At 41.1% G+C, this 27087-nt stretch overlaps 1 protein-coding gene across 4 annotated transcripts in view; it reads right to left on the minus strand.

Moving 5' to 3' along the window:
• The window catches only part of LOC110074293 (vascular endothelial growth factor receptor kdr-like), a 144168-nt gene that overhangs the window by 77980 nt on the left and 39101 nt on the right, over nucleotides 1-27087 (minus strand). For all 4 annotated transcript variants that reach the window (XM_072981261.2, XM_072981260.2, XM_072981259.2 and 1 more), the window contains exons 4-9: nucleotides 15480-15607; nucleotides 9466-9628; nucleotides 7676-7812; nucleotides 4976-5150; nucleotides 3585-3702; nucleotides 2475-2647 (exon numbers count right to left, since the gene is read on the minus strand). In XM_072981261.2, the coding sequence (XP_072837362.2) occupies nucleotides 2475-2647; nucleotides 3585-3702; nucleotides 4976-5150; nucleotides 7676-7812; nucleotides 9466-9628; nucleotides 15480-15607 (894 nt within the window). The remainder of the gene's footprint in view (nucleotides 1-2474; nucleotides 2648-3584; nucleotides 3703-4975; nucleotides 5151-7675; nucleotides 7813-9465; nucleotides 9629-15479; nucleotides 15608-27087) is intronic.

Below are 27087 nucleotides of genomic sequence, written 5' to 3' on the forward strand. Positions count from 1 at the left end.
TCGCTTACGGAGTGAACTGAGTGATTCGGGGAAGATACGGTTGTTTCATTCATACCCAATGTATCTCTGTCTTTATTGAGGTCAGACAGATTTTTGCGGGGAAAGTCCACATATCAGAAAACTCTTGACAAGTCATCTTCTTTGTGGAAAGTAGGATAATTTGTTACCTAAAATGGAACACGTGCTCTTTTTATCTCTTTTGTACTTTCTATGCAGAACTATTTCTACATTCTATAATTTTTGGCATTCTTTCAGCCCCTATTCTTTCAATAAGCAACATATTTACAGTAATTGTAATAACAGTTCCAGATTTATTCATGCTGCTATGCTGATCCATGACAAAAGAACAACAGAAGAGCACTTACGCGTGAAATTGTACACCAATACGGAGATTAAAAGCCTAAAAACCATTAGCAGCAAGGGATCGGGTGGACTGTGTCCAAAGTACCACAAAACCTTTTGTTAGCTGCCCATGAATTTTATGCCAACGGGTTTTTATTGGTACCTCTTTTTAGGAACAATCTATTCTTTCATAAAAGCCACATACACAGACATCCTATTGTGCATACAAGTGCATTTCTGTGCAAGAAAATCGCTTAGTCATAATTCATATGCAATCCAATCAAGTGACACTAACTGCACCATGTGAAAAACTGGGGACATACCGGTTTGCCTATGAACTTTGCCCTGAGAAACTATTTACTTTCACTTTCACAGAAGAGAAACCTTCAAGGCTGAAAGACAGGCAGTAGAAGTGTCCTGTGTTCTCCAAGTACTGTACATGTATTCTCTTCTTCTTTGCATCCATGTAAATTTGTGGTCCACATCAGCTAAGAAAAGTGGCACCAGAGAGAGGCCTTCTTCCCACAAGGGCCTTTTAATTTGAATAAATTATGGAAGAATGAATATTTCTTTTAAACAGTGATGAGAATTTGGGATGCAGAAATGGATAGATTCACTTTCTTTTCACCAAGTAAATGGATCAGAGACACATTGAGGAGACAGTGCCTTTCTTTCCTTGTCAGAGAGACAGAGATTATTAAATATAGTTCTGACTTCATTCTACCCATCTCTCTTTTAAATCAGATTACACCAGCTAATGCAAGAGCCAGCGTGGTAGAATGGATAAAATAGTGTAGTGGATAGAGTGATAAACTAGAATTCAGGAGTTTAGAGTTCAAATCTTTGCTCAACCATGGAAACTCACTCGGGTGGGGCAGTGGTAAACCACTCCTTAAATATTTCACATACTTTGTGAACCTCATTAGTGTCACCGTAGGTTGAATATTAGTTGAGAAAGAGATTGGAACAGGAGCATGACAAGGATATATTCTTTCACTACTGCTTTTCAATGCATACTCTCAGAGTATGTTTAGACAAATGCTTGCTGATTCAAATGGTGCTAACATTGTCAATAATAGATAAATAATAGCAATATTACTGGCTGACAACTTAGATGACCAGCAAAGATCATTCAACAAAGTAATTAATCATTAGGTTCAAAAAGTGAATGTATAACCAAGTTCATGGCAATCAGCAACCAGCAAGTGGTTTTCAGAAATGTATTAAAGATGTATTTGACCAAACTCCAGGAGGTAGTGGAAGACAGGAGGGCCTGGCATGCTCTGATCCATAGGATCACGAAGAGTTGGACACGACTTAATGACTAAACAACAATTAAAAAGTGTAGACAGGATGTTGACAAATACAAGCATCTTGAAATTTGGTTGAATAAACAGTGAGCCATGCAATAGAAATCAAAAGAGAGATGACTCAGAGCATCTTCCTTAAGATGCAGAATGTAATAGGCAACAAAAACATAACATTGGCATTGACAGTGTGCATTGTACACTGCTACGTATTTGCAGTTCAACTATATGGCATGGAATCAGGGTCTTAAACATATGTGCTCTATCTATTTTGAAAAAGACAGAAAATGTTTGAAATAAGGCTATCACAGGATACTGACCATTTATTGAACTAAGTAGGTGACCCGCTTAAAAATTCTAAATGAAATGAATCAAGATAATGAGGCAGGAAAAGTGCAGATTGTTACAGCTAATCACTCAAGGCAAAATAAATGAGGAATACGTTCAGGAAGGATAACTTTTTAGCTGAGGAAGCAGGGACACCAATTTAGATGCAACGTACCATCCTTATTTAGAGCTGCCACAAGCAAAACATCTATAGCAGTAACCAAACTGGTTGGAGGAGGAACAAGAAGAGAATGATGCTGGACTAAGCATAGTGTTCTATTCCAGCAACACTCTGCCTTTCTTACCACAGACGTCCTTATAACATGACCATCTTTACTGAGATATCCATGTACTTCCAGAAAGCTGCAGATCTGAACAGGGCTGTTAATTACAAAACCATTTCAGATTCATCAGTTCTGTAGGTCACGCTACGTAAGAAGTGATTTGATAGCACATAAAAATGAATCTTGGATTTAAAACACCACAACAAAGGCTTACCTAACACAACCAATTGGATGGTGAGATTTTTGAAGAGCCCATGTTTAGTGTTGTTCAGCAGGATGGTATAGTTCCCGGTATGCTTTGTTCCCACGTCTCTTATGACCAGTTTATATTTCACTGGATCTGGTTCATAACAGTTGTTTATGGGGAGTGGCTTGTCGTCTTTGTGCCTGTTTTGATCAGCAAGGAAAAGGGAATTAAAAACATTTCCAATCAAAGGAAAACTTATGGCAGAACACCATTCCTGGTAACAGTACAGATTAAGTTGAAATTTAGGCTGATGTGCACACACTGTTCATGTATCACTCGGCCACATGATCTAAAGATGTGACTCCACTGCAGGGAAAATACAGTTTAGTCGGCTATGTTTGCAGCTTATCAGATTGGGATTCCCCATGTGAAATCGCTTCAGACATCTAGAAGACAGTTGGCAGGGGTCTGCAGAGCAGAGGGAGAGAGCTTGGCTTGCACAGAGTTCCAACAGCAGAAGCTGCCTTAAGGTGCTAACAAGGTGCTAATTGGCAATTTCTTACCCCCTCTTTTTTTCCCTTTAGTTTTCTGAGGTGCCCTAGTGACAGCGTATTCCAGCACTAATTTGAAACCTTTTAAAAAAAACACCCAGAAACTGGAGACTTAGAGGCACTACATTGTGGGAAACTGACATCCCCACAAGTGCCCCTTTTGCATTAGATTAGGTGATCACACTGGCAGAAAGTGGGCAAAAGTGATATAAAATTCATCAGAAGAAATTTATACCACTCCTGCTGACTGAACAAAAAAAGATGATTCCCCACCCGAAAGAGACAATGCCATAATGGACTTCCTGGCATTGTGTTTTATATTGTGTGGTCACTAGGTTTTATTTTGAATTTATCAGGAACTAATGTGATGTAAACTGCAGGGTAAGTGGCTAACGAAGCCATTCCCTAACACAACTTTACCCAACAGACACCAGAGTTGTGGTGCTATATGGGGATAGGCCCCAAAGAACAGAACAAGAAGGAATAGACATGTGTAAGATTGCTGGGATGATTGCCTAGGATTGTCATATCTCCCACCTTCCTTTAGTTTATGGATGTCAATTCAAAGCAATTCCTGGTTCCTTACCAGGTCACATTGGGGTAAGGAAAAGCGTCCACTTTCCAAGCCAATTTCAGCAACTTCTGCCCTTCGATTACTTCATAATAGTTTTTCTTCTTATAGGAAACCTTGAGAAATGCTCTCTCTTAAATAAAGAAGAAAAATGCCAGAGTTTGTTCCAAGTCTGCTTTGTCACAATAATAAAGCTAGGAACTACAGATAAAATGGCACAGTCCCAAAGTTCATATAAAAGAACAGGGAGATAGACAAAAGTTAGCATGCAGTAAAAGATGAGAAACTGGACAGTCACAGCTAGCACTTTTTGACGACACCTGATATTTTATGCAGCAGTGTATTTATTGATTTAATTTTGGAGTACAGTTTGATGCCTTGCTAAATGATTGATTAAAAAATAACTATGCCAAGTATTTAGGTAAGAGGGACACTTTCTAAACGATTGTCACAAGCAAAAGCTTGAGGAATGGATCATGTAGAGGTATATCAACTGCACTTCCTTATGAATGGGTAATTTGAATGAATGGATTGCTCAAAGTTCCTGGTACCCAAAGCAAGCCAATTTATTTTAGCACATATGAGTCAGGAAACCCCATGGGCACCTCCCCCTGCCCCACATTCCTGGCAGTAGGAAACTGAACAACAAATTAATTAGCAGGAAAAATGTTATAATTTTTGTGAAACCTGAAATCTGTGGCAGGAAATAGCTTTTCCATTCGGCCTAAATTCAGAGGCAGCTGTGGATTGATAACTGCCACCAGCAGTTCTTTGATGGAGCATATTGACCCAATTGTATTATTTGCTTTGTTTTGAAGATATTGCTTGCCGATAAAGACAAATTTCTGAATTTCTCGGCATCAGCTTATGCAGCCAGAGGAATTAAAAAGAAAACCTTCTTGATCCTATAACAGCACTTTTCTGAGGCATGCTTGTACCAATTTACAATATTATGATATAGCTGGTTCTCCAGTGGTCCCCAACCTTGGGCCTCCAGATGTTCTTGGACTTCAACTCCCAGAAATCCTGGCCAGCAGAATTGGTAGTGAAGGCTTCTGGGAACTGCAGTCCAAGAACATCTGGAGGCCCAAGGTTGGGGACCACTGCTTTAGACCACTGGAAATGAGACTCCAGAGCAGATGGATTTACAGATTGTGTGCATGCATCTGTGTGCACATGTTAAAAGATGGACAAACCAACTGATGCATCTAAAGAATGATATTTCAGAAGTAATGTTTTTAGTATTTTAATATTACTTTCAAACTGTTGCCTTTAAAAAAGGTTAGATGAATTGCAAAAGCAGCAATCTTAGCATTAGTGTGTTAAACTGAGTATATTATTTTTGAACTTTGCCAATTAGGACTTCCTATCCAGGGCTAGATATCATATTTAGGAGTCATTCGTACTATATACTGTTACTGTGACATTGGCCTTCAATTCTCCTTGGGATGTGTTGACCGCTTTGCATATAAACAGCCCTTTGTCTTCAATTGTAACATCTTGGATGGTCATGTTAGAATAGTACACTTTACTATACCCTTTATCATGCACTTTCCGTGAATACTTTCCAGGTATGTATTCCTAAAGAGGGATAAAGAGAAAGAGGTTAGATCAGAAACCTTAATAAGTCATACATGTTTAACCAAGAATTCTGGTGACATTTCATCAAAAGGTAACATGATTTTCATCTTTTTGTCTATGTGCAATTTCACAATTTCTTTCCTAATTAAATGTTTCTAAATGAGATATGGCATTTTAAAAATTAGAATGTGATAACACATTTTCTCTGCAGTGATATAATTCCTTTAATGCTCTGTACCCCTGCAGTCAGACTTGTAAATAAAGGTCAATCAGAAAACAAAAACACCAAACAGAAAACAAAAACAAATCAGTTTTCAACATGCTCAGGTAAGGCAAGCGTGCACTAGGAGAAATATATGTCTTTTTTAAAAACAAGTATACTTTCAATTATGTGTTATCTTTACTGTTTACTTTAGGTGTAGGAAATGATGGCTTACCAGATATTTATATACTATGACTCCTGTAAACCTTCACCCTTGGCTATCCTAGCCAAGACTGATAAGTATTGTAGGCCAGAAACTTCTGAAAAATCTACTTGTGACCCAACTTACTCTTATTTTGATTCTTAGTTATCATCTATTGCTCAAAATGTAATTTTTAAAATACTAATTGCTATGATATTTAGTGCATTTTAAACTCTACGTCTTAGTTGTTCTGAAATACTAACTTGAAGTAACCTGCCAGCTGTGAAAATGCTGCTAGGAATGGGATATATTTCTGTCTCAAGCAGAGATATAAATTCTTATTTTTCTTATTGTCTCTGGCAAGGATGAGAAATTGCACCATTCTTCTTGCCTGTGATGCTGCCAGAGCTTTAACTGCACTCTTGAATTGTTCCTTATATTTGTAAGGTATACCAAATGAAGCAATAAGGAAAGAAAGAGACCAGCAGAGCAGTAAAACAAAGAAAACTGGGATGACTGCGTCTTTGTTTCACAGTCAATATTAAACCTTGGATGGGTTGCTTGCATCTTTGCTAACAATCAATAAGTTGTTCTGCATTTGTTGTGTATGTCTACAAATACCTTAATGGGGAAAAAGACCCTAGTTATGCTTTTGACTAGTGGCAGAAACCATGCTGAACCCCAAATTTCTTGTTCAGATATCTTATGGAATCAAGAAAGACAAAAGTGATCAAGATAAGAGATTTTACTTGAGTCCCAAAGACTCAATCCTCAATACAGAACCAAACCCATCTATTTCATGAACACCAACCCCTAGATCAGTGGTCCCCAACCGTGGGCCTCTAGATGTTCTTGGACTACAACTCCCAGAAGCCTTCATCACCTCCTCTGCTGGCCAAGAACATCTGGAGGCCCAAGGTTTGGGACCACTACCCTAGATGATGGCTAAAGTCGAGGAAAAGTTTTCTGCACAAACCTCGAGCTCTGAATATTAAACCAGAAGAGGCTAGGCTAGACCTACAGAAAACAAAAACAACACAAATTGGCAAATGAATGGATGCTGAAGAGTGTCTCCCATCAGGACAACACTCCAGCAGGACCATATGGAAGTTACTTATTTGACTTCAAAGTGACATAGGAAGATCAAAGGATCATTAAGTAAAATGGAGCTACATGAATACAGGATAATTTTTTTGTGACTGTGGAGAAATTTAATCAATGCAACACTTATGTGTATGCAATTTATGCCCCACCACATGTGCAAAAGAAAACCTAGTAAATCGCTGGGATAGCACTATTGAAGTAGACCGTTTCTGGTGAAAAATAGTCTAATTATCTTAACATTTTTATTTATTTTTTAAATTTTATGTGTATTTCGAATAAAGGAAGAAGATTCCCCATCTCTACTGAAATTCAGGTCAGTTCCAGAGATTTTCATTTGGGTTGTAGCCTGTCTCATAAGGATACAGTATGTAGTTGCTTCCCCACCTCTCCATATGCCAGGAGCCTTTGACATGGAAGGCTTCTGGTTTAATTAGGACAACATCATCCCCCTCTTTCTGTATCAAAAACCTAGCACAGCTTAGAGGCACCTCTGACCCTCATTCACTCTTCTGTCTCAGGTTCATGAGCATCTAGTCTGGCAGTGGGTGGTGGAATCCTGGCTCCCTCTGAGAAGTCACACATTCCCATCCCTTGCCTTCTCAGGCCTTGGTTTTTATGTCCTGAGGATACTGGAGATGGGCGAGTCCAACTTTTCTGGGGCAGTGAATCTTCTCTGTATTCATTCCAAACACTGAAGTCACTATCCAAAGCAATGAACCAGTTTTGAGATTTCAGCACTTTTAAGAACTCCCATAAAATTCAGAGTGACAGTTAGAGCAGATTCACCATTCCAGAAAAATAGTCACCAACCACTACTTCTCGAAACTTCTGGCTTAGTTCTGCCCCTCAGGTCAACAAAAAGCATTTGAATGCTACTTCAGACACAATGGCCATCATTTCATAGAACAGATTCAGATGATGTTTGAAAAACCCAGGCCACACAGTGCAAGGAAAGAGCAAATCACAAACTCATGCCTGCTTTATTTAGCCATAGCCCAGCGACTGCTCTGTACTCACTTTCATGCCTGGGAGCTTCCACATAAATTGAATTCGGCCATTGGGATCCATCTCACCACTGCATTCCAAATGAAGGGATTCCCCAGCTAGCAGCTTCTCTGGAATGGCTTTCAAATTTAGGTTTGATACCTTTCTTTCTGAAAGAAATAAACAAATGACTGTCAGTTATCAAAATGAAACTGACGGATGTTGAAAGAAGGGGTGAAAAAGTAATGCACATTAATGGTTGTTGTGGGTTTTTCAGGCTCTTTGGCCGTGTCTTGAAGGTTGTTCTTCCTAACACTGCGCCAGTCTCTGTGGCCAGCATCTTCAGAGGACAGGAGTAGCACTCTGTGCTCTGGTGCAGTTTGTTTGGGAGTTGAGTATTTGTAGCTGTTGGATCAGTTTTTGTCCTTTTCAGGAGATGGGTGATTAGGGTGATCAGTGTGTTTTTGTTGTTTTGTTTTGGTGTATTGTTGTGATAATGAGGAGAGATTATCCGTCACTGTGATTGATGGGAGTCGTTAGCTGGTCTTTTGTGTGTAGTGATCACAGTCCCTGTGGCTGGGTAGAGTTCGTTGACCTTTTGCAGGCTGTATTTTTCAGTGTTGGGAGCCAAGCTTTGTTGAGTTTTAAACTTTCTTCTTTTTTGTTGAAGCTCTGCTGATGTTTATGGATTTCAATGGCTTCCCTGTGCAGTCTAACATAATGATTGGTCTTGTCCAGTATTTCAGTATTTTGAAATAGAATTTCATGTCCAGCTTGTTTTAGGGCATGTTCAGCTACTGCCGATTTTTCTGGTTGTTTTAGTCTGCAGTGTCGCTCATGTTCTTTGATTCTGGTGTGGATGCTTCGTTTTGTGGTTCCGATATGTACCTGGCCACAACTGCACACTGATCACCATAATCACCCATCTTCTGAAAAGGACAAAAGCTGATCCAACAGTTATAAATACTCAACTCCTAAACAAACTGCACCAAAGCACAGGGTGCTACTCCTGTTCTCTGAAGATGCCAGCCACACAGACTGGCGAAATGTTAGGAAGAACAACCTTCAGAACCCGGCCAAAGAGCCCAAAAAACCCACAACAACCATTAGTTCTTGGCCGTGAAAGCCTTGGCAAATACAATACACATTAACCTTTTTTTTTGAAAAAACAAACAAACCCACATATTAATCTAATCTCTATTATAAATATTTTAGTACTGTATGATGATATTATATATGTCAAATATCCTACCTGTGCATTTGAAAAATATGCATGTAGATATGCAATTTTCAATGGGGAGGTGCATAAAAATGTACATGTGTAAAAACCCCACACTTTAGGAAAACTGCATACCAAAACCCAAAGATTTCCCTAGAAAGATCTGATTGATCAGGTGACCCCATCTTGGCTCCAACCTATAAGGTTGTGATTCCCCCCCCCCTTCCTTTTTATTTTAATCTGTTGAAACATTTCACATAATTTCACAACTGTTTTGAGTTGCTGTTTTAAATTGCCAGTGCTCTGCCTTAAGTCCTCCAGATAATGGACAAGCTATAGATCATTCAATAAATAAAACAGCCCAGAATGGACACCCAATGTCTGGCCCATATTCAGCTCATATCTCAGTGCTTGGAGAATATTTGGGGAAAATCCATTTTCAGCATCTGAAGGGTAGAATTTTGAAAAAAAAATTGTGGGAACAAATGCATTGGATCCCTGTGACTGGAATGAAGTTTAGAAAGTTATGTGCTTAGGGGATGGGGAAAGATCTGTGAAGAAAAGGAGGGTGAGCATGTTGGGGTATCGTCGACAAGCTACTCACCTACTTTTTGTGGAAGGTAAAGGGACATGTAGCTGGTTCCCTTGACTGTGGCAACACACTTGAGCATGGTGCTGAAGAACTCAAAGGAGGGTGAAGTGATAAGAAACCCTCTCTTAGGATCCCATTCCTTTTTCACATAGCTGAAACTGTTGATGGAGGAATACTAAAAAAAGAGGACAGACATGATGATGCTACTCCCTTAACATAACCCAGGTTCACACAGCTGTGATGACCTGTACCCATTCTACATCAATATTGCCTCCACCCATCCCTTTGCTTTATGAGAAAAAATATTTTACTCATCTATTTAAAGCAGACACATTTCTGAAAATATTTTTTCTTAGCAGATTTCAAACAGTGGTTCTCAGTCCTCCATAACTTCCACTCCACAACCACTTTATGGAAGAATCTGGCTTCCTCCCTGATAGAAACCCAAAGTTCTCTTGCCTAAGAAGCATATTGACATGGTTTCATATCATTGTGGTATATATCATTTGCAGCCCATTTTAGAGACAAAAATAATAATTATATTTGTAGTTGAACATTGTAATAATACTCTAGAATACAAATTGATTTGCTGTAGCAACTGTAAAACACAAAGACAGTAAAAATCTAGTGATATTATTGATAGTACATTTTAGTGCTATACCTAGTAAAGACACAAAAATAATAAAAATGCAGCCAATTTACCAATTGAGACATTATAATGCTATGGCAAGCGAGAAGAATTATTCCTAATTTTGTGTTAGTAATATTTTATGGCCCACCTAGACTATTACTATGTCTCACTGGTAGTTATTCAGAATGTTATTGTTAAAAGGTTGGATGCAGTCCTCCTTTCTACAACAAAAATATGGGTTTCTAGCTCATCATCTAGCTCATTCCAGAAGGCTTTTAATTGAAATAACTTTGACTGTTGAGTCTTTATGATGGCAATTATAATTGTATTTTAATTGTACAGTGGTGCCTCGCTTAGCGAGTGCCTCGCTATGCGATGAATTCGCATAGCGAGGGGGTCCGGGCCATCGCTGGAGCATTCGCTCAGCGATGGCCCCTATGGCGATTTTTCGCTTTGCGATGATCGCTAAGCGATTCGCTTAGCGATCTTCGCAAAACGAAGCGGGGGAGAACAGCTGATCGGCGGTTCCAAAATGGCCGCCGGAAGGTCCGCGCCGCATTTTCGCGCCCTGCCCTCGCTTACCGAGGGCGCGAAAATGGCGGCGCTATGGGACAACATCGCTTAACGGTGAGTTTTCAAGCCATAGGAACGCATTGAACGAAGTTCAATGCGTTTCTATGGCTTTTTTAATTCCGTTTAGCGATGTTTTCGCATAGCGAAGGTTAATCCGGAACGGATTAACCTCGCTATGCGAGGCACCACTGTATTTTAATTGTATTTTAATCATTTTATATTTTATTGTATTGAATTTTAATTGTTGCAAGCCGCCCAGAGACCTTTGGGTAGAGTGGGCAGCATATAAATTAAATAAATAATAATAATAATAATCTCAGATGGCTGCCTACAGACTAACCCAGGCACAATCACTGCACCCTCTGCCCTATTAATCAAAATGTGTTTTGAGTCAACTCCAAGAGAAACATGACCTTCCATAATCAGTTGAGAAGAACTGTCTCTTCACCAAAACAGAGCTACAGTAAGTAGGTAACCACCATTTTTTTAGCCCAGAAAGTCAGATTCTGCCCAGAAATGCTGCAGAGGGTCTATCATGCAGCCCAAACAGCATGATCAGAGTCTTGCCCCATGGCCAAAGACCCAGTGGTCTGGTTCTCCTGAAATGGGTTAGGTATTACTTCTATTGGGAAATGGAAGACTGCCTGAGGTTTGGCAGCAAACAGAGTCATCTTCCATTCTCTAATAGGAGTATTGCTAGCCAAGTGAGAAGAAGTGTTGTTTTTCATTGCACATCACTTTGAACTAGTTAGTTTGCTCCTTCACCCTATTTTCCTTGCTAGTCTGGAGGATGCAGCACTGACTAGACTAGGACTACCACAAGGAGGCCCTGCTTCAGCAGTTAGTAACTATGAGATAGTCTCCCACCATCCCTTTGAGAAGTGAGACTTCACTGAAACATGGATGAGAAGAGTGGGTAGAACAAAAGAGGTACAAACCACCAAGTTATGATAGCACCTTACCTAATTTCTACCTTGCATCTTTTAAGAATTTCCTCAATTTGATACTCATGGGATAACATTGTAAAAGTCATTGCAGTGAAGAAGGCAATGACTAGGCTATGAACCCAGGAGACTGGCTTTTACCAGCTCAGACCAGCCCTGGCTCTACCTTTCGGCAGAGTTAGGCAACTGCTGAATTCCATGGCCATTCTCCTCTGGTGGATGACCCAGCCCTGACCACCATGTAGCATGTCACCCTTGGTACAACAGAGGCCCCTAAATGATTACAAGTGACGAATGAAAATTCAACTGACATTCCAGTTTCCTTCTGCACATGGAATGGTGGGGTGCCATTTTCTCCTTTGAGAAAGGCAGCAAAAAGTCTTGGGCTGGCCCTGAATCAAATCATTTCCCTCTCTAGCCTGTCGCTGTCTACCTTCCCAGGCTAAAATCCGGTAGTAAGTTGCAACTAAGGTAGGTCATTTGAATCAATGGAATTCACAGAAGAGTTGACCTTTAAAATCCCCACAGATACAATGGTCTTCCTGTAGTTGTGGTTTCTACTGGATTTTAGCCACTGGGAACAGTCGCCCAGGATCTCAACGGAGAAAGGCCCTTTCCATCCGTGAGAAAAATGGAGGCTCCAGGTACTGAACTTTGGACTGTTTCTATACAGGTACATGGCTGGGCAGCACCCTGTGAACTTGCTGTAGTTTGCCTCTGTAAATGACTCCACCTTTCTGGAGACTTATGACCTACCCAGCATTAATTTTCTATTAGGGGCAAATTGCTGGAAGGGCTGATTTTCAAGCCCAGACCTAAGAACCAATCTGATTTCAACTGACATGTTGAGTTAGGATCTTTTTGGTATTAGGAGTCTGAACACTTTCCCCATAAATATGTAAAGGGTATGGAGTGCAGTCATTTTAAAGTATAATGGAAACATAAGAAATGCAATTTATGAAGGGAAAGTACATTGCTATAGGAATAATAAAAATTGAATGAAGTTGAATATTATTGCTTTGCAGCTGAGTATTCCCTGACAGTTAGGAAACTGGGAAGGAATAAATATTATATGGATGCTCACGTGTGCAAGTGCATGTGCACAAGCATTTTGCCTATATGTTTTAAGTTCTTCCTACAAAATCTAAAAATATGTGTACTGATTTCACTTCTTTTTTAAAAAAGCAGAATAAGATCTACGCTGACACTTGAAATAACCTTGTGTTACTCCTCCCCCCCCTTTTTCCTGAGGTTTTATCACCGAAGAGTTATTAATTTTGGAGAAGGGTGTTCTAAATTTGTCTAATCATTTGGCTCCTTCCTTCCCTGCTCCCTTGTCTTCCTCTGAGGACAGGAAGCAGCCAGGATGGCTCCGACATAGCATTTCCCAGCAAGGACAAAACAACAAGCAGCTTTTTGTTAAATGGCGATAGAATAAGATCGGCGCCCAAGGTAAACACACACCTCCGTGAATAGATCTGCCCTCTTTGCTAGAGGCCTCACTCTGTCTCTCCAAGAGGCACCTTCCTTTTCATGTGTGCATTCTCTTCCCCACCCTATCCTTCTCCTTGTAAGGAAGAAGAAGGTGGAATTTTTGGCCCAGGTTTCTAAGAAACTCCAAATGGAAACATCCATTTACCCATTCCAGAAGGTCAGATCATTACTGAGAAATGACTGCCAAGAGGTTTGACATGCAGCCAGGTAAGAGAAAAGGCTAAGACTCTAAAAACAAGGCTCTGAATTCTAACACCCATTGCTCAAGAGTAGGTGAAAGAACCCTCTTCAGGGGTTCAGAGAAGCTGGGGATCTTGCGAGTTGTAGTCCAACACATCTGGAGGGCACCAGGCCATGGAAGACTGTTGTAGGCCAATATTAATCCTCTGTATAATTTAACAAATGTCAACAGTGACACCCCAGTATGGCTTTTGGTCAGTGTTGATGGACAGGAAGGTTTCTCACTAAAACTTCCAAAAAGGAGAAAGAGCAAAGAGGTTGTTTTCAGTTCCAGCCTGTGAACATAAAGGGCTGTGTCTCCCTCAGGGGTCTGATACTCTGATACTCTGCCAACTGGAATGTCCCATCTCTTGAAAACCCTCAACATTTGACGCTGATGTGCTTCGGACTCCTTGGCATCTTCTGATTCTTTTGGCAGGTATCAGATGCCATTACAAATCTGTCACTCATCTGATACAGATGGTTATTAAACACCCCTGTGTGTCATGTATCCAGACATGCTCTCAAATATTAAATACCGTTACACGTCAACTCATAAAACGCATCAGACATCAGCTGCCAATTGCCAAGATCAAATATAACGGAATGTCAAGCACACCCATCTGATACTTAATGAATATTTGGCATATTGAGGCTATCTGAAGAATATTCAACATCAAAACCAACAGAGAAGAAACTAGAGGAGAACTGAGGGAAGAAAATCTATTTCATCTTCAGCAAAGGAGAGACAGCACAACAAAATCAATTCTGCTATTTTATGTGGCATGTTGTTGCACCTCCCCTGCCGGTAAGCACACCTTGAGATGCCAGGTGGTGCATCACTGTTCCCCAAGTAAAATTACCCTGTTGGTAGACCCAAGGACGAAAGGGACGTGGTGGCACTGTGGGCTAAACCGCAGAAGCCTGTGCTGCAGGGTCAGAAGACCAAGCAGTCGTAAGATCGAATCCACGCGACAGAGTGAGCGCCCGTCGCTTGTCCCAGCTCCCGCCAACCTAGCGGTTCGAAAGCATGCAAATGCAAGTAGATCAATAGGGACCACCTCAGTGGGAAGGTAACAGCGTTCCGTGTCTAAGTCGCACTGGCCATGTGACCACAGAAGATTGTCTTCGGACAAACGCTGGCTATATGGCTTGGAAACGGGGATGAGCACCACCCCCTGGACAAAAATTGTCAAGGGGAACCTTTACCTTTACCTTTTAGACCCAAGGACACAGCTGCTCGCCAGAATTAGGATGGAGCAGGAGGCTGGTGCACTCATCTAGAGAAGGCCTCAAGACAATATAGTTTGTAAACTTGAGAAAGGAATTCCTGCTCATCACCTTTCTTCTCTAAAACATACTTATTAGACAATTTTTCTAAATAATAAGTATATTGCACATAATGGAGAGATAAAGGAATCTAGTGATATAAGGCTTCCTCCAGTTGTTAGTCCAGACTAGACCAGATGGACCACGGAATGAATGGGTTAACAGTTAAGTAGGTCTTGTTGATTCAATGGACTGCTCTGCCTGGAGCTGAAAATTAGATTTACCCTCTACAGAATAGATTCTGGACCACGAGATTTCCGTGAAACAAAAATGAAACCAATGTGCTAGCAGCTTTTTGGGAAAACAGCATCAGAATAACTCAGGGTGGGATATCAGGTGCACAGTGTAATAAGGTGTGATGACTATTTACATAAATCTGATATTTGTTGGAGGATCAGCCCCTTGTTTCCAAGGCAGAATTAAGAAATCTGAGCCAAGACAAAGATCAGATACAGTAATTGCTCTTTCTAGCTATCTGCACCTGTTTATTTCTTGGCCATCAACTTTCCTAGTTGCTGCACCAGCAAAATGGGAAAACTGGTTTAAAACAAGCAGGATGACTGATTTTGCAGCAAGAGTCAGCAGTAAGGAAGGTGGTTCCACAAAAATAACTCACTGGATCCATACTGCTCTCGCCAGCCTAGCCAGTCTTTCAGGATTTTTCTGAGGGTTACATCCATCCATGAGCCTTTGTGTATGATAAATTACACATGCTGTTGCAAGGTCATTAGAAGAACACCAGGATTAAAATGTAATTTAAAATGCCTGGTTATACTATTTTGGCAGCAATTCTTTTCTCTCTAAAATGAAACTTAGAAGAAATATATAGTACTTACCAGCTGCAGCTCTGGCTTGATCTCAGGTAAGGTGACCCGACATGGCACAACAATCACATCGGTAGCATTATGTACATAGATCACATAAGGGAATTTGGAATAAGGCTCAACAAAAGGCATGGTATGATCTGCAGAACATAGAAACATTGTGTCACAGAGATGCAAGCCAGCAGGTTCATTTGGTTGTCAAAATGCACACCAGTGCTCAAAAGGGATTCCTCTCACTAGTATATTATCCATTCCTTTAAAATACTCTCAGCAGCAACTCTTCAAGGTAGCTAAAGGTTAGAGAGAGTTTATTCATTTAAAGCAACCCAGGGAGTTCAACTATCAATGGGATTTACACCCCACTGTTCCTCTTAGGGTGACGCATATACCTTTCTTTCACTATATCTTCAGAACAGCCCTGTGAGGAAGGTTAGGCTGACTGATAGTGACTGGCTCAAAATCACCAGTGAACTTCTTGAAGTTCCACATGAACCTGGAACTCTCCAGGCCCAACTTGCTCCTCTGGCTAACTCCACTACGCTGATTTTGCGGCTGAACATTGATGCCTGTTTTGGGGCTGAAGTCTGCTTCAAGTATTGAACGACAAAGTGGAGGATATAAGACAGAACCTTAATTTCAGCATCTCTCATGAACTGCAGGCAAAATGGAAGAGAGAAAAAAGCACCATCATTAGGACTAGAACAAGATGTTTGCAATAATATGCACCAAAGTTTTCTGCTGCAGAAACCCATTTCCAATACATGGATAAATGGCTCTTGGGGAGCTACACAAGCCCTAATGCAGTCTCAAAAAGTGCAAATCAAGAGCCATTTTGAAAGTGCAGTAGCAAAGGATTCTCTCCTAACCATTACCAAAATATCTATGATATTTCCCGTTCAGTTCTATTCCAAGTACTGGGCAGGGTCAGCTCTCCTTAGCTGCTAAAATCAGACAAGATCAGTATTCTCAAGATAGTATTATGGGCATGGTATTCCTTCAAGGAGACTGAAACTGTAGTGATGACTTCTGGGAGCATCACATTGTGTGGTAGTTGTTGATGACTAAGGTTTCTGGTGCATTTGTTCTGCAGGTAACAAATAGATCTGGAAGGAAACATAAATTCACATAACACACCAGCTCCCAGGAATTGTGATCCTGAAACACGTCCAAAAAGACAGTCTTTATTCAGGGATGGAAAAGAGATGGCAGCCACCACAGTGGCTTGTTTTGCTTCTTACTCCTTTGGCTTTGCACCCTTCTAACCTGATGCTACCCTTAACATTTCAGGAGAGATTTTGCTGGACAGTTCCTCAGAGCAAACTTCAACCACAGCACCCTGGCCTTTTTAACGCAGAGTGACAGGTTTCATATGATCTTCTCAAGATGCAAATGCACCATCCTTGAGCCTGGCTTTTTCTGTAGCAGCAGAATAATCTTATGCCTCTGGATCAGCTCTCATTTCTTCTAGTGCATTACATTCCAGACATCTGCTTTACATTCCCAGTATAAGAATCCACTACCAACTCTCTAGAAGTATGATGCTATGATTTAGCTTTCCTCTCTGTTGTCATATGCTGTCTGGATGGCTCTGTGAGTTAAGTTTCTGGCTGTGGAGCCAGAGGGTGTGAATTCAATTCCCCACTGTGCATTCCAGAAGAAAGGAATGGGAAACCACTTCTGAGTATCCTCTACCTAGAAAACCCTGAAAAGGGTTGCCATAAGTCAGAATGGACTTGATGGCACACAATTATTATTATTATTATGTTGTCATATTGTTGGCAGCTTTGCTTCTGGAGGAAGTTGGTAGAAATACCCAAAAGAAGCAAACCAAGTCTGATCCGGCAGCACCACAAAAATACTGTTTCCTGCCACATGAGGGTGCAGTTATGGTAGCTTTATCATGTTGAAATACATCTCCTGCTGAACTCAGTTCTGTCCAGAGGTTTTCCATTCTTTTAAAATCTAGGCTTGGAGAAGGTGAGAGGAATGTGGGGGCATAAGGCAGCAATGTCGTTCATGCAGGAGCAGACAGCTCTCCTCGCCCCTATCATGAAAGGCAGAGGGCCCTCCTGATCTCAGAGCTATTTGTATTTTTTTTTTTAAAAAACTAATTATTAAAAAAAATTAAACAAAACCCCAGCAGCACACACAAGAGATTTCTTGAGCTTCTCTCAAGAAAAGGCTGCTTTCTGCAATGGTAAAACTATGTAGCGTTATGCATGTTTGTGTGTTTTCAATGCAGATTTCTACTTTTTATCTTACTCTGTGTAATTTTGATAATTACATCACGTCAAACTGATTCTTATGTATGGTGGCCCTCCTAGAGTTTTCTAGAAATAAAGTATTCAGAAGTGATTTACCAGTATCCTTTTTAGGTCATCCTCTGAAACCCTGCAGCCTGCCCAAGGCTGTGTAGGTGGCAGGGCTGGTCACACCATCAGCCACACATGCTCCTGACCACTGAGCTATATGTCCACTCATGTACTTTGACTCAGACTTTAATCATAGGGAGATACACCCCCTCGCACTGCCACCAACCTTGCTGAGTCACTTTTGCAGCTGCCTGAAATCCCACACCTATCTAAATACATCTTCCCTGTCCTAAAAATCAGAAAGTGGAAAGCTGAGGTTCTTAAGATGTACAGCCACGCACACTGTGCTTTTCTTGCACTGAAGTAGAATCTCGGCAGACATGCAGCTGCAGCTGTGCTTGAAAATAACAGATAGTCTTGTTGCAGCAGAAAGCCTCACATAATGTATTCAATCTGCCTTTGTGGGCTTCAGCCCATTTCGTCAGATGCATAAAACGAGCTACAGCCAATGGTGTCTTATTCCAGATAAAATCTGTTAGTCTTTAAATTCTCACAAGATCCTCTGTTCAGAATCCCAGTGGAATTTTACTCCGGAGGAAGTGAAATCAAGTTAAGCCATGGCTGTAAAGTTCCTCTAGTTAACAAGGCAGCGGTAATGGTCCTGGTTTTTGTTACTGGCACCTTGTTAATTTGTGGCAATTTGCTGACACAACTTACTGCTACTTCACTTACAGCACAGTAAAATTCTAATACGATTTTAGCCATTTTTTATTTTATTTTATTGCTGTAATAGAGCTAGACAAAGTGCTGAATACTCCTTAAAATATTTCTCTCCCCCCCCCCCCGCCTTCCCTTCCTCCTTCCTTTTCCTTGTGTGTGGTGGCTTTTCAGCTGAAACGTCTAAAGGCAGGGATTTTCCTGTCATTTTAAAAACTAATATGCAAGCAGCTCCTAGAAGCTTGCCAGTTGTGTACATGCAGTCAGTCAATCAGTCAATCAGTCAATCAAAACTACATGTGTTTGGGCACCATTGAGAAGGAAGTACAGAGAATGACCCTGTAAAAGAAAGAGATGTTATCAAACCTAAAAGGAAAACATGTTCCTCAGCTATCTTCCCATTCCCCACCCACCCCAAGATCATAATGACTTTAAGTACTTCAGCTCTTTTTAGTATTACAACCCCTTTAGGGAGGAGGGTTTCTGAGTGCTTTCAAGTCACATGGGTTTCTATGGCTAGACTATAATTTGAACCCAGATCTGCTAAATATGTGTCTGTTACTCTATCCACAACACTATCTCTACCAGCATATCTACACTGTCTCAGTTTTGATCCTTGTTCTTTTCTAGATTTGATTATTAAGGGCTTCCCTATCCCTACCTGTTCATTTTTATTTCATTTTTTAATTTTTGGTATTTTTTTGCTCCTCCTTTGTTTGGTTTGCTTATTTAAAGCAGAATGATAATGGAGGGAGTGAAGGGAAGGCTGTTGCCCCTAATAAAAGGTAGAGTTCCAGAGGCAGTTTGCTCTTCCTCATTATCAGCGTATGCCTGGGGATGCGATTACCCATCTGAATTTTAAAAGAGCTGGCTGCACAATTATACCAAACTAGGAAATAACTACATCATTTAAAATGGTTATTAGGGAGGGAAAGCTTTTTTTGCCCCCTGCCAGTTTGGGAGAAAATTCTGAGTGTTTATCCTTCTGTTGCCAAGATTACAGATAATATATTCCTCTGTGTCAGAGACTCGCTCCCCCTCTCCTGCTGGTGCATTCAAAAAAAAATTCTACAGCTAGTATGTCAGTCAATCGTGTAATAACAAAGGGAGAGGAAGCACCCAGTTTTTTGCTTTACTTTTGAAAAACACACCCCAGGTGACAAAAGAAAAAACTTCCTTGCCCTTGCATTTTCTCACCTGCTTTGGGGTTTCCCCATCACCGTTCTGGCTAAAGATCCAGGAAATTATTTGCCAGTGAAAAACAGGAACAAAAATAATAGTTTCATTCAAATTATCATTTTTTAGGATGCATGGGTGGAAAGGACCAGCTGGTTGACTTTTGTCCGTCAGAAATACTCCACCTACTGGTAGGCTAAACTTTCCAAAAGAGAATCAACTGACATAGCCCACAGTTGACATCCTCTGATTATGTCTCATGGGTTGTCATTCTGTTTTTTCAGGATATGCTCAAAAAAGGCATTCTGGGATTGTTCAGAGGGAAATTTCAACAGCAACATTTCCAAAATGATTGCTTGATTTCACTCCATCTCTCCCCTCCCATCTAATTTCCAAACAGGGCAACGGGGTGAAGGTGGAAATGATCAGTGTTCTTCCCCAACTTTCTGAATTGTTCATGAGAAACCAAGCCTACAGGGAAGGTGCACAATTCTGTCTTTGTACAGTGGTGATTTTAGTGGTGGGTGGATTCCACTGAGTTCTGTGGGATAATACCCAGGCAGAATGCTGGGGCAGCATTAAGAACGCATAAAACCTTTTCACATTGGATCCCAAATTCACTAAGGATAATGGGTGGTTCTCCTTCATCTCATGCTAGCATGGGCATAAGCTGGTGCTTGGAATCACCAAGACTGTCTTCGGGAATCAGAAGGACATTTATTTCACAACTACATCCTAAGGAAGAAAGAGACAGATGAGGTCTGCTACCATGATTTATATGAAGAAAAGAAAGAGATGTGTGGAAGAAAGGGATGTCTAACCTGAGAGCATCAGCATAGGTAAGGAAACACCAAAGTAAACAGTAGAAAGATGTATTTCCTTGGGGTGTGCTCACTACCTCTCTGACACCTACTTTTGCAAGTGTGCTTGTGTATTTCTCCACTTCCACACCTTCTTGGGTTTGGTGAGTGTACTGTTTGAGGGCAAAAAGAAATGAGATGGCAGCTTTGCAACTAGAAGCAGAACTGCCTTAAGAAGAAATTGTCATCCAGTTGGTGAAATGTCAGCCAAATATTATGTTCCAGGTGAATGTCTAGCCAGAGGCTGGAAGAAAACTAGCTCTCGAGGCTAAAAGCTTAGCCTTAAATAGGGTAAGTTTACCCTATACACTAATTACCCAACAGCAATCTACATCAGGCTTTGTCTTTCTAATGACTGACCTTTGGAGAAGAGAAGTCTGGATTTTCATGGAGGGGTTGGGATACATGGATGGCCTATATAAGCAAAATCTTTCTTCCAGTTAGCCTTCAGAATAAACTTGTCGCTTCTGGAACATCAGAGATAGGAACCAAGGCTGGGATAGAGGGAAGATTCCGACTCCAGAGCACCTTATATCTTCCCACTTTATCTTTTTACTCCAGTGTTGTGCTACTCCAGTATCAGGCTAGAACCAGATCCAGAGTCAAATCCTTAATCAAACCACAACATTCATACAATGATACAGCATTATTTCTCAATGACCGAATCGAAGTGCTGTGTGGATCAAAATCTGGGTGTAACTCCAGTGTCCCACTGGTTGTATATATTTATTGGGTCAAAATCTTATCGGATATTTATGAGCAGGCACCCAGCTGGCACACAAAAGAGCACCTTTTCAATTAGCTTTGATAGTGTCGGTATTGCTTCTTGCTTGCTCATAAATATCTAGTAGAAATCTGGGCACTTACTGGTCTCTTGCGCATTTCCAGCTTCCATGTCCCCCAGGTTCCAGCCGTCACTGAGAACTTGGGCTGCAACCCTATTGTCACTGACCTGGGAGCAAGTCTTATTAAGCTGAATGGACCTTTATTAGGAGTAGACTTGTATGATATTGTGCTGTGAGAGATAATGTTCCCTGAAGCTTTACTACGGCTACCCCTATAAAGGGTCCTTCCAAGAAAAAGAACACAACAAAATTCACACCTTCTCAGCACTGTCAAAAGGATTTTTTCTGTGGTGTGGGATTGCCTTGGGCGCCAAGTTTAAAAACCATTTTTTAAAATCCTACTTTAATAACTAGTTGCATTTACTGTTGTAAAAGCTCCGTTGTTAATGGGCAAAAATTTATGATTTCTAATTATGATGAGGGAAAAAGTATACTGCCCTTGGTGCTCCAGAGGAAGGGTGGGGTAAAATGGTAACTCATAAATATAAATCCCCCCTTGCATGGAAGTATTCTCTTGACTCTGGCTCTTCCTTCAACCTCTGCCCTTCTTTGTCACTGCCTTCCTTTGCGCACACTTCCTTTCCTTTCTTCAGTGTCCCCCTTGAGTCTCTTTGCAATAAAACCTCTCCAGTTCTTTGCCACTCTCCCCCTTTACACACACAAAATGTATGGCTTTGTTTCTCCCCCTAGACAGTTTTATTTGTTTCTAATTCTTGCGCCTAACTTTTCTAGTTCAAACCAAATCACTCCAGCCAACCAGCTCCAAAGGAAAACAGAGCTCACAATGGGAGGCTCTCGGCTTTTATAAAAAGGGAGGAAAGGAGTGGTGTACGCCTTGCCTTCCTCTCTTCCACACCACCAGCAGGAGCCCCTGTAGTGCACGAGAAATGTTGGAATGCTCTAGCCTTTTGTTTTTAAATGTCTTGTTGAACAGTGATTCATGGTATCGGTTGCTGCTTTAAATGTGTAAAAAAAAATAGAGGACAAAGTATTGTTCCTGTGGGTGTAACATAAAGTTATCCTCGGTAACAAGGAATTGTGCAATTCTGCTGGATGAATGTGCACAGCTGATTGTACAACATGTCAGAAGAAGTGATTCTGGGATGGCACTTCGGCCTTGGTGCTAATGTCACTACAGTGGGTACAACCTCGAGTTGCACATGCATAGTTGAGCAGCAGGATTTTGTCCATTGTTTGCAGCACTCATAAAATACTGATGATTGAATGAGCCCTATGCAATCCTTTACAAATTAACCATGAATTAGACAGATGAGTGTGACACAAGAGCAAACAAAGCGATTTTCATCTCGCCATTGGAATCAATCCTTCTTCGATGAATGAATGGCATTTATGTTGGGTGCCAAGTAACACCACTGACTACCATGCACCTGCTACAGATAATGTCACAGACTGACATGGCCCACGGTATGACCTCCCTTTTAGGCAAACAAACTCAACCTGTTCAGTACCTAAGAGCAATAATTGTCAGTGCAGGATGTAACAGTCTTGTTTGCACAGAAAGCTCTTTAGGTCCTACGTGAGCACCCTTCAATCCATGCACATTCTCCTTCAAGGAAACACCAGACTATGCCGAGTCACAGCGCACGTTGCACGGAGAGACAAGATGCCTGCTGTGCAACGTCAGCAGGCTTATCAGCTGTCAGGAAAGGCCAAGGAGATGGTAAAGGGTTTCTTTTTTAGTAAGTCCAGCAGACAGCCTGTCTGGGACTCGGCAGGTTAGAAAATGTTTGCAGGAAGGCAGGCAGGGTGGGGCTGCTGCATGTTCAACCTAAGTCAAGGCGGCACACACACACACACACACCACCCATACTCAAATGCAGAGAGAAAAAACTAGAGGAAGAAAAGGATGCAGGAGAAGCAGGAAGAGCCAGGAGAAAAAAGGTCATGTTCAAGTTGAAGAATGAAGCCACACTAATCTGGAGTAGAAATCTGGGATGGCAAACTAGCAGTGGAAGCTTTGATATTCATAGAAGGTGGCAGCTTCTATGTTGCTGGTTCCCATTTACATCTGGCCACCCCCTGTGGGACTCAACAGGCATTTGGTTTGGTCCAGAAGACTTTCTCTTGCATGCCTTTTAAGCTCCTGGTGAATAGAACACATTCAACCCTCACGGGTCGAAACCTTTGTGTTTCTGCTTAGAAAGAAATCAAAAGGACCTGATCCTTCTTCACTCATAATTTTCTTTGTTTATTGTAGGCAAAAATCAAGCCATTTTAAAGGACGCATGTCTAGGCAGCATCAAGCCATTTCTCTGCTTGAGGGGAAGAATCCAGCTGCTTCCTAGTCATATGTCCACCCCCTCTTTCTGCAGCTAGGGAGGGGATGCCTCACAGAGGACATGCCAAAAAAGACCTTTACATCTCCGGCAGATGGATAACAGTAATCATGTTTTTAGCATGACCAGTCCACCAGGTCATTAAGGACCTGGCACATTAGTGAGGGAGTAACATGACAAATTGTCATAAATCTCTCATTCTTGGAGGTTTTTCCAGTTTCTTCAGACAGAGCAGTTGTAGGGGGACCTTCTCTAGCCAGGTGGGTTTTCACAGCATCTCTGCAGAAGGCTTTTGCTCATTTCCCTTTCTTGTTTCCCACAATTCAAGTCCTGTGCAGGCTAGACCTTTTCAATTTCTATGGACTTTCAAAACTACTCCCATAGATTTTCTGAAGATCAGTGATTTTTTTCTCCTGGGTGATCAAACTGAAGGGATATTTTGCAGAGACAAGAACATCTGATCCCCTTTTCTTAGATATAATGAAAAAGTGTAACATTCATACCCCTAATCCAGAACAGTCACAACCAGCCATGATCATAATTACAAACAATGAGCATATATTTTTGTAGCCATTTAATGTGTTTATCTCTCTTTTTCTCCCCACTGATTGTGGCAATCTGCCATTGAAGAGTACACTTTGACCTTTTTTTCTAATTTAAAGTACATTTTCAGATAAATGGAGAGCCCACATCAGCTTCTGATCTTCAGCTAATCAGAGTACAATGACAAGTACATGAAGAGGAGGCAGAATTCTGTCAAAAAAGGCTAAAAAGGCAGAAAACAGGAGCTAACCCAAGTAAATGTTGTATGCCAGACTGCCTCTGTAGGGGGATTCTGGGAGAATGTTCCAAGATCTGATTTTTTTTTTTTACCTAAATTCCTATTGATTCTTGTGAATATACCCTTTCTTTTTCCACACTTACCATTCACTTGGATATTGTTGTTGTTTAGTCATTAAGTCGTGTCGGACTCTTTGTGACCCCATGGACAAGAGCATGCCAGGCCCTCCTGTCTTCCACTGCCTCCCAGAGTTGGGTCAAATTCATGTTGGTTGCTTCGATGACACTGTCCAACCATCTCATCCTCTGTCGTCCCTTTCTTCTCCTCTTGCCTTCACCCTTTCCCAACATCAGGGTCTTTTCCAGGGAGTCTTCTCTTCTCATGAGATGGCCAAAGTATTGGAGCCTCAGCTTCAGGATCTATCCTTCCAGTGAGCACTCCGGGTTGATTTCCTTCAGAATTGATACATCGCTACTGGAAAAACCATAGCTTGGACTATGCGGACCTTTGTTGGCAAGGTGATGTCTCTGCTTTTTAATTCTTACTTGGATATAGGCCTGTCTAAATTGACCCAACAGAGGGGTATCATATCATGTACAATTTGGAAAAAGGGGATAAAGAAGAATTATTCCTTCCTTCCACCTACAATTTGAGTTTGTCTGCACTATTCATTCTGACGCTCAACCGGCATTTTGAATCATCTGCTCTCTGTCTTGACCAGATATTTAGGAAATGATCAGAACTCTACGGTTCAATTCACACATGGCATGCATACAGTTTTCAGTTAAAGTAGAAATGGTTGCCAATCATATCCCATAATAATGACAAATATTATTACCATTATTATTATTACTACTACTAGTAGTACTTCTTTTAACCCCATTGTTTCTAGTCATAATTTAGGACATCTTTATGATTCATTTTTATTTTAAATTGAAAAATAAACCTAGAAAACAAACATCACAATCATAAAAAAAGTATAGAATTGATAACTACAAAAGAAAATAAAAAATATCATCATTAATACAAAGTAATACTTTCCTTCTTGTTAACATTTAGTGCTTCCCACAACTGGGGCCTTTTAAGGTACATGTTTTTTAATTATTATTATTCTCTTTCTCATTACAAAGCCCTTTGTCCCTTCCAAAAATGCTATATTTCTTGTATGTGCACCTGACCTTTTCCTTTCATTCAAACTTCTGTTATGAAATCTTCCCATACAGTATAATGCTAAATTCTTTCATTTTAGACAATACCTTTTTTTATTTAACCTCACACGTCAATGTATCATTAATGGCTAAATTTCATACTTCTTTATACCATTCACTCAATTGAAAGTTATATTTAACTTTCCATTATTATTTTTCTTCCATAATTAAAGACTTAAAGCAAAAGCCACATAAGCCATCACTCAATAAAAGGGTCCTCCCAGGCAGAAAAGCAGCATACAGTTTCTCAACAAGAACGTGCAGGATTCTTTATTAGCCCGAGTAATCTGGGACAATTTCTTCCCAGCTGTGGTACAGCCGCCCCCATGCCAAACTTTGAGCAACCCTGCAAAGCTCCACAAACAGAAAGCAAGGCCAAGAAGCAGTAGCGAAGGTGGAAGACTTCCGTTACTACACCACCGAGGGATTTCAGCACTGAAAAGGAGAAAAATACTATTCTTCCTGGCCTCTTGTAAGGATTGCCCAGTGGTCTCAGAGGAAGAACAATCTACTTGTGTGTTTTTCCCCTCACCCCACCTGCCTGTGCCCATAAATAACTGGACCAACTACCTATCTACCCCTTCCTATTCAGAAACAATTTTGACTCAACAGATCCACTGACAGTAAATATCAGCCATTTCAAGGACTTAGAGTCTCTCCTGTAGGCCAATGAAAATATGGTGCCAACCATAAAAATGAGACAGTTGCATTAAAATAGCAAGCCCATGATGCCACAGAACATAGTTTCTAGGGCAAGGGATCCCCAATGTTTCTGGACTGTAGCTTCAAAAATCCCTTCACACTGGCCATGCCTGCTCAAAGGTCCTGTAGATGTAGTTCAACAAGATCTGGAACACTGCGTTTGGGAACAGTCACTCTCGGCCACTGCCTTTGGGTGAAATGGCAGCTGCCAGAGGGAGATCAGATGACGCCCTGCCAAGACCTTCCTCTGCTCCGGAATCAACATGAAGTAACTACTTAATGTATTTCATGACAGAGAGGAATGCACCTTTGCTAGAAAAGATTTTGGTCGTGATGGAAATGACGTATCAGAAAGCACTATTCTCTTGTCTCTAAAGAAAACAACGACAATTGCAAGGCAGCCCTAGGAAGTTTGCAAATCAGAATGAAAGAGGAGGTGGGAGAAATAAGCCATTTAACATCCTTAGCTGGAGGCCTTGGGGATCCCCTTGACCATTGTCACCTGCTTCATCTCAGAGTGTGGAGAAAAAACCCCCAAAATTTAAATATTTGGCACTGGGAGTGTGAAGAAGGCCCAAGGGCTGAAATAATCCCTTGGGGCCCATAAGCGGCCTGAGAGCCACACTAGAACTGCTGGACAGCTCAGGGGTGGAGGTCTCTGGCTGCAGAGCCTGAGGTTGGGAGTTTGATTCCCCCCACTGGGCCTCCTTGACAGGGGCTGG

Source organism: Pogona vitticeps, chromosome 11 (genome assembly GCF_051106095.1).
Source record: "Pogona vitticeps strain Pit_001003342236 chromosome 11, PviZW2.1, whole genome shotgun sequence".
Lineage (NCBI taxonomy): Eukaryota > Metazoa > Chordata > Lepidosauria > Squamata > Agamidae > Pogona > Pogona vitticeps.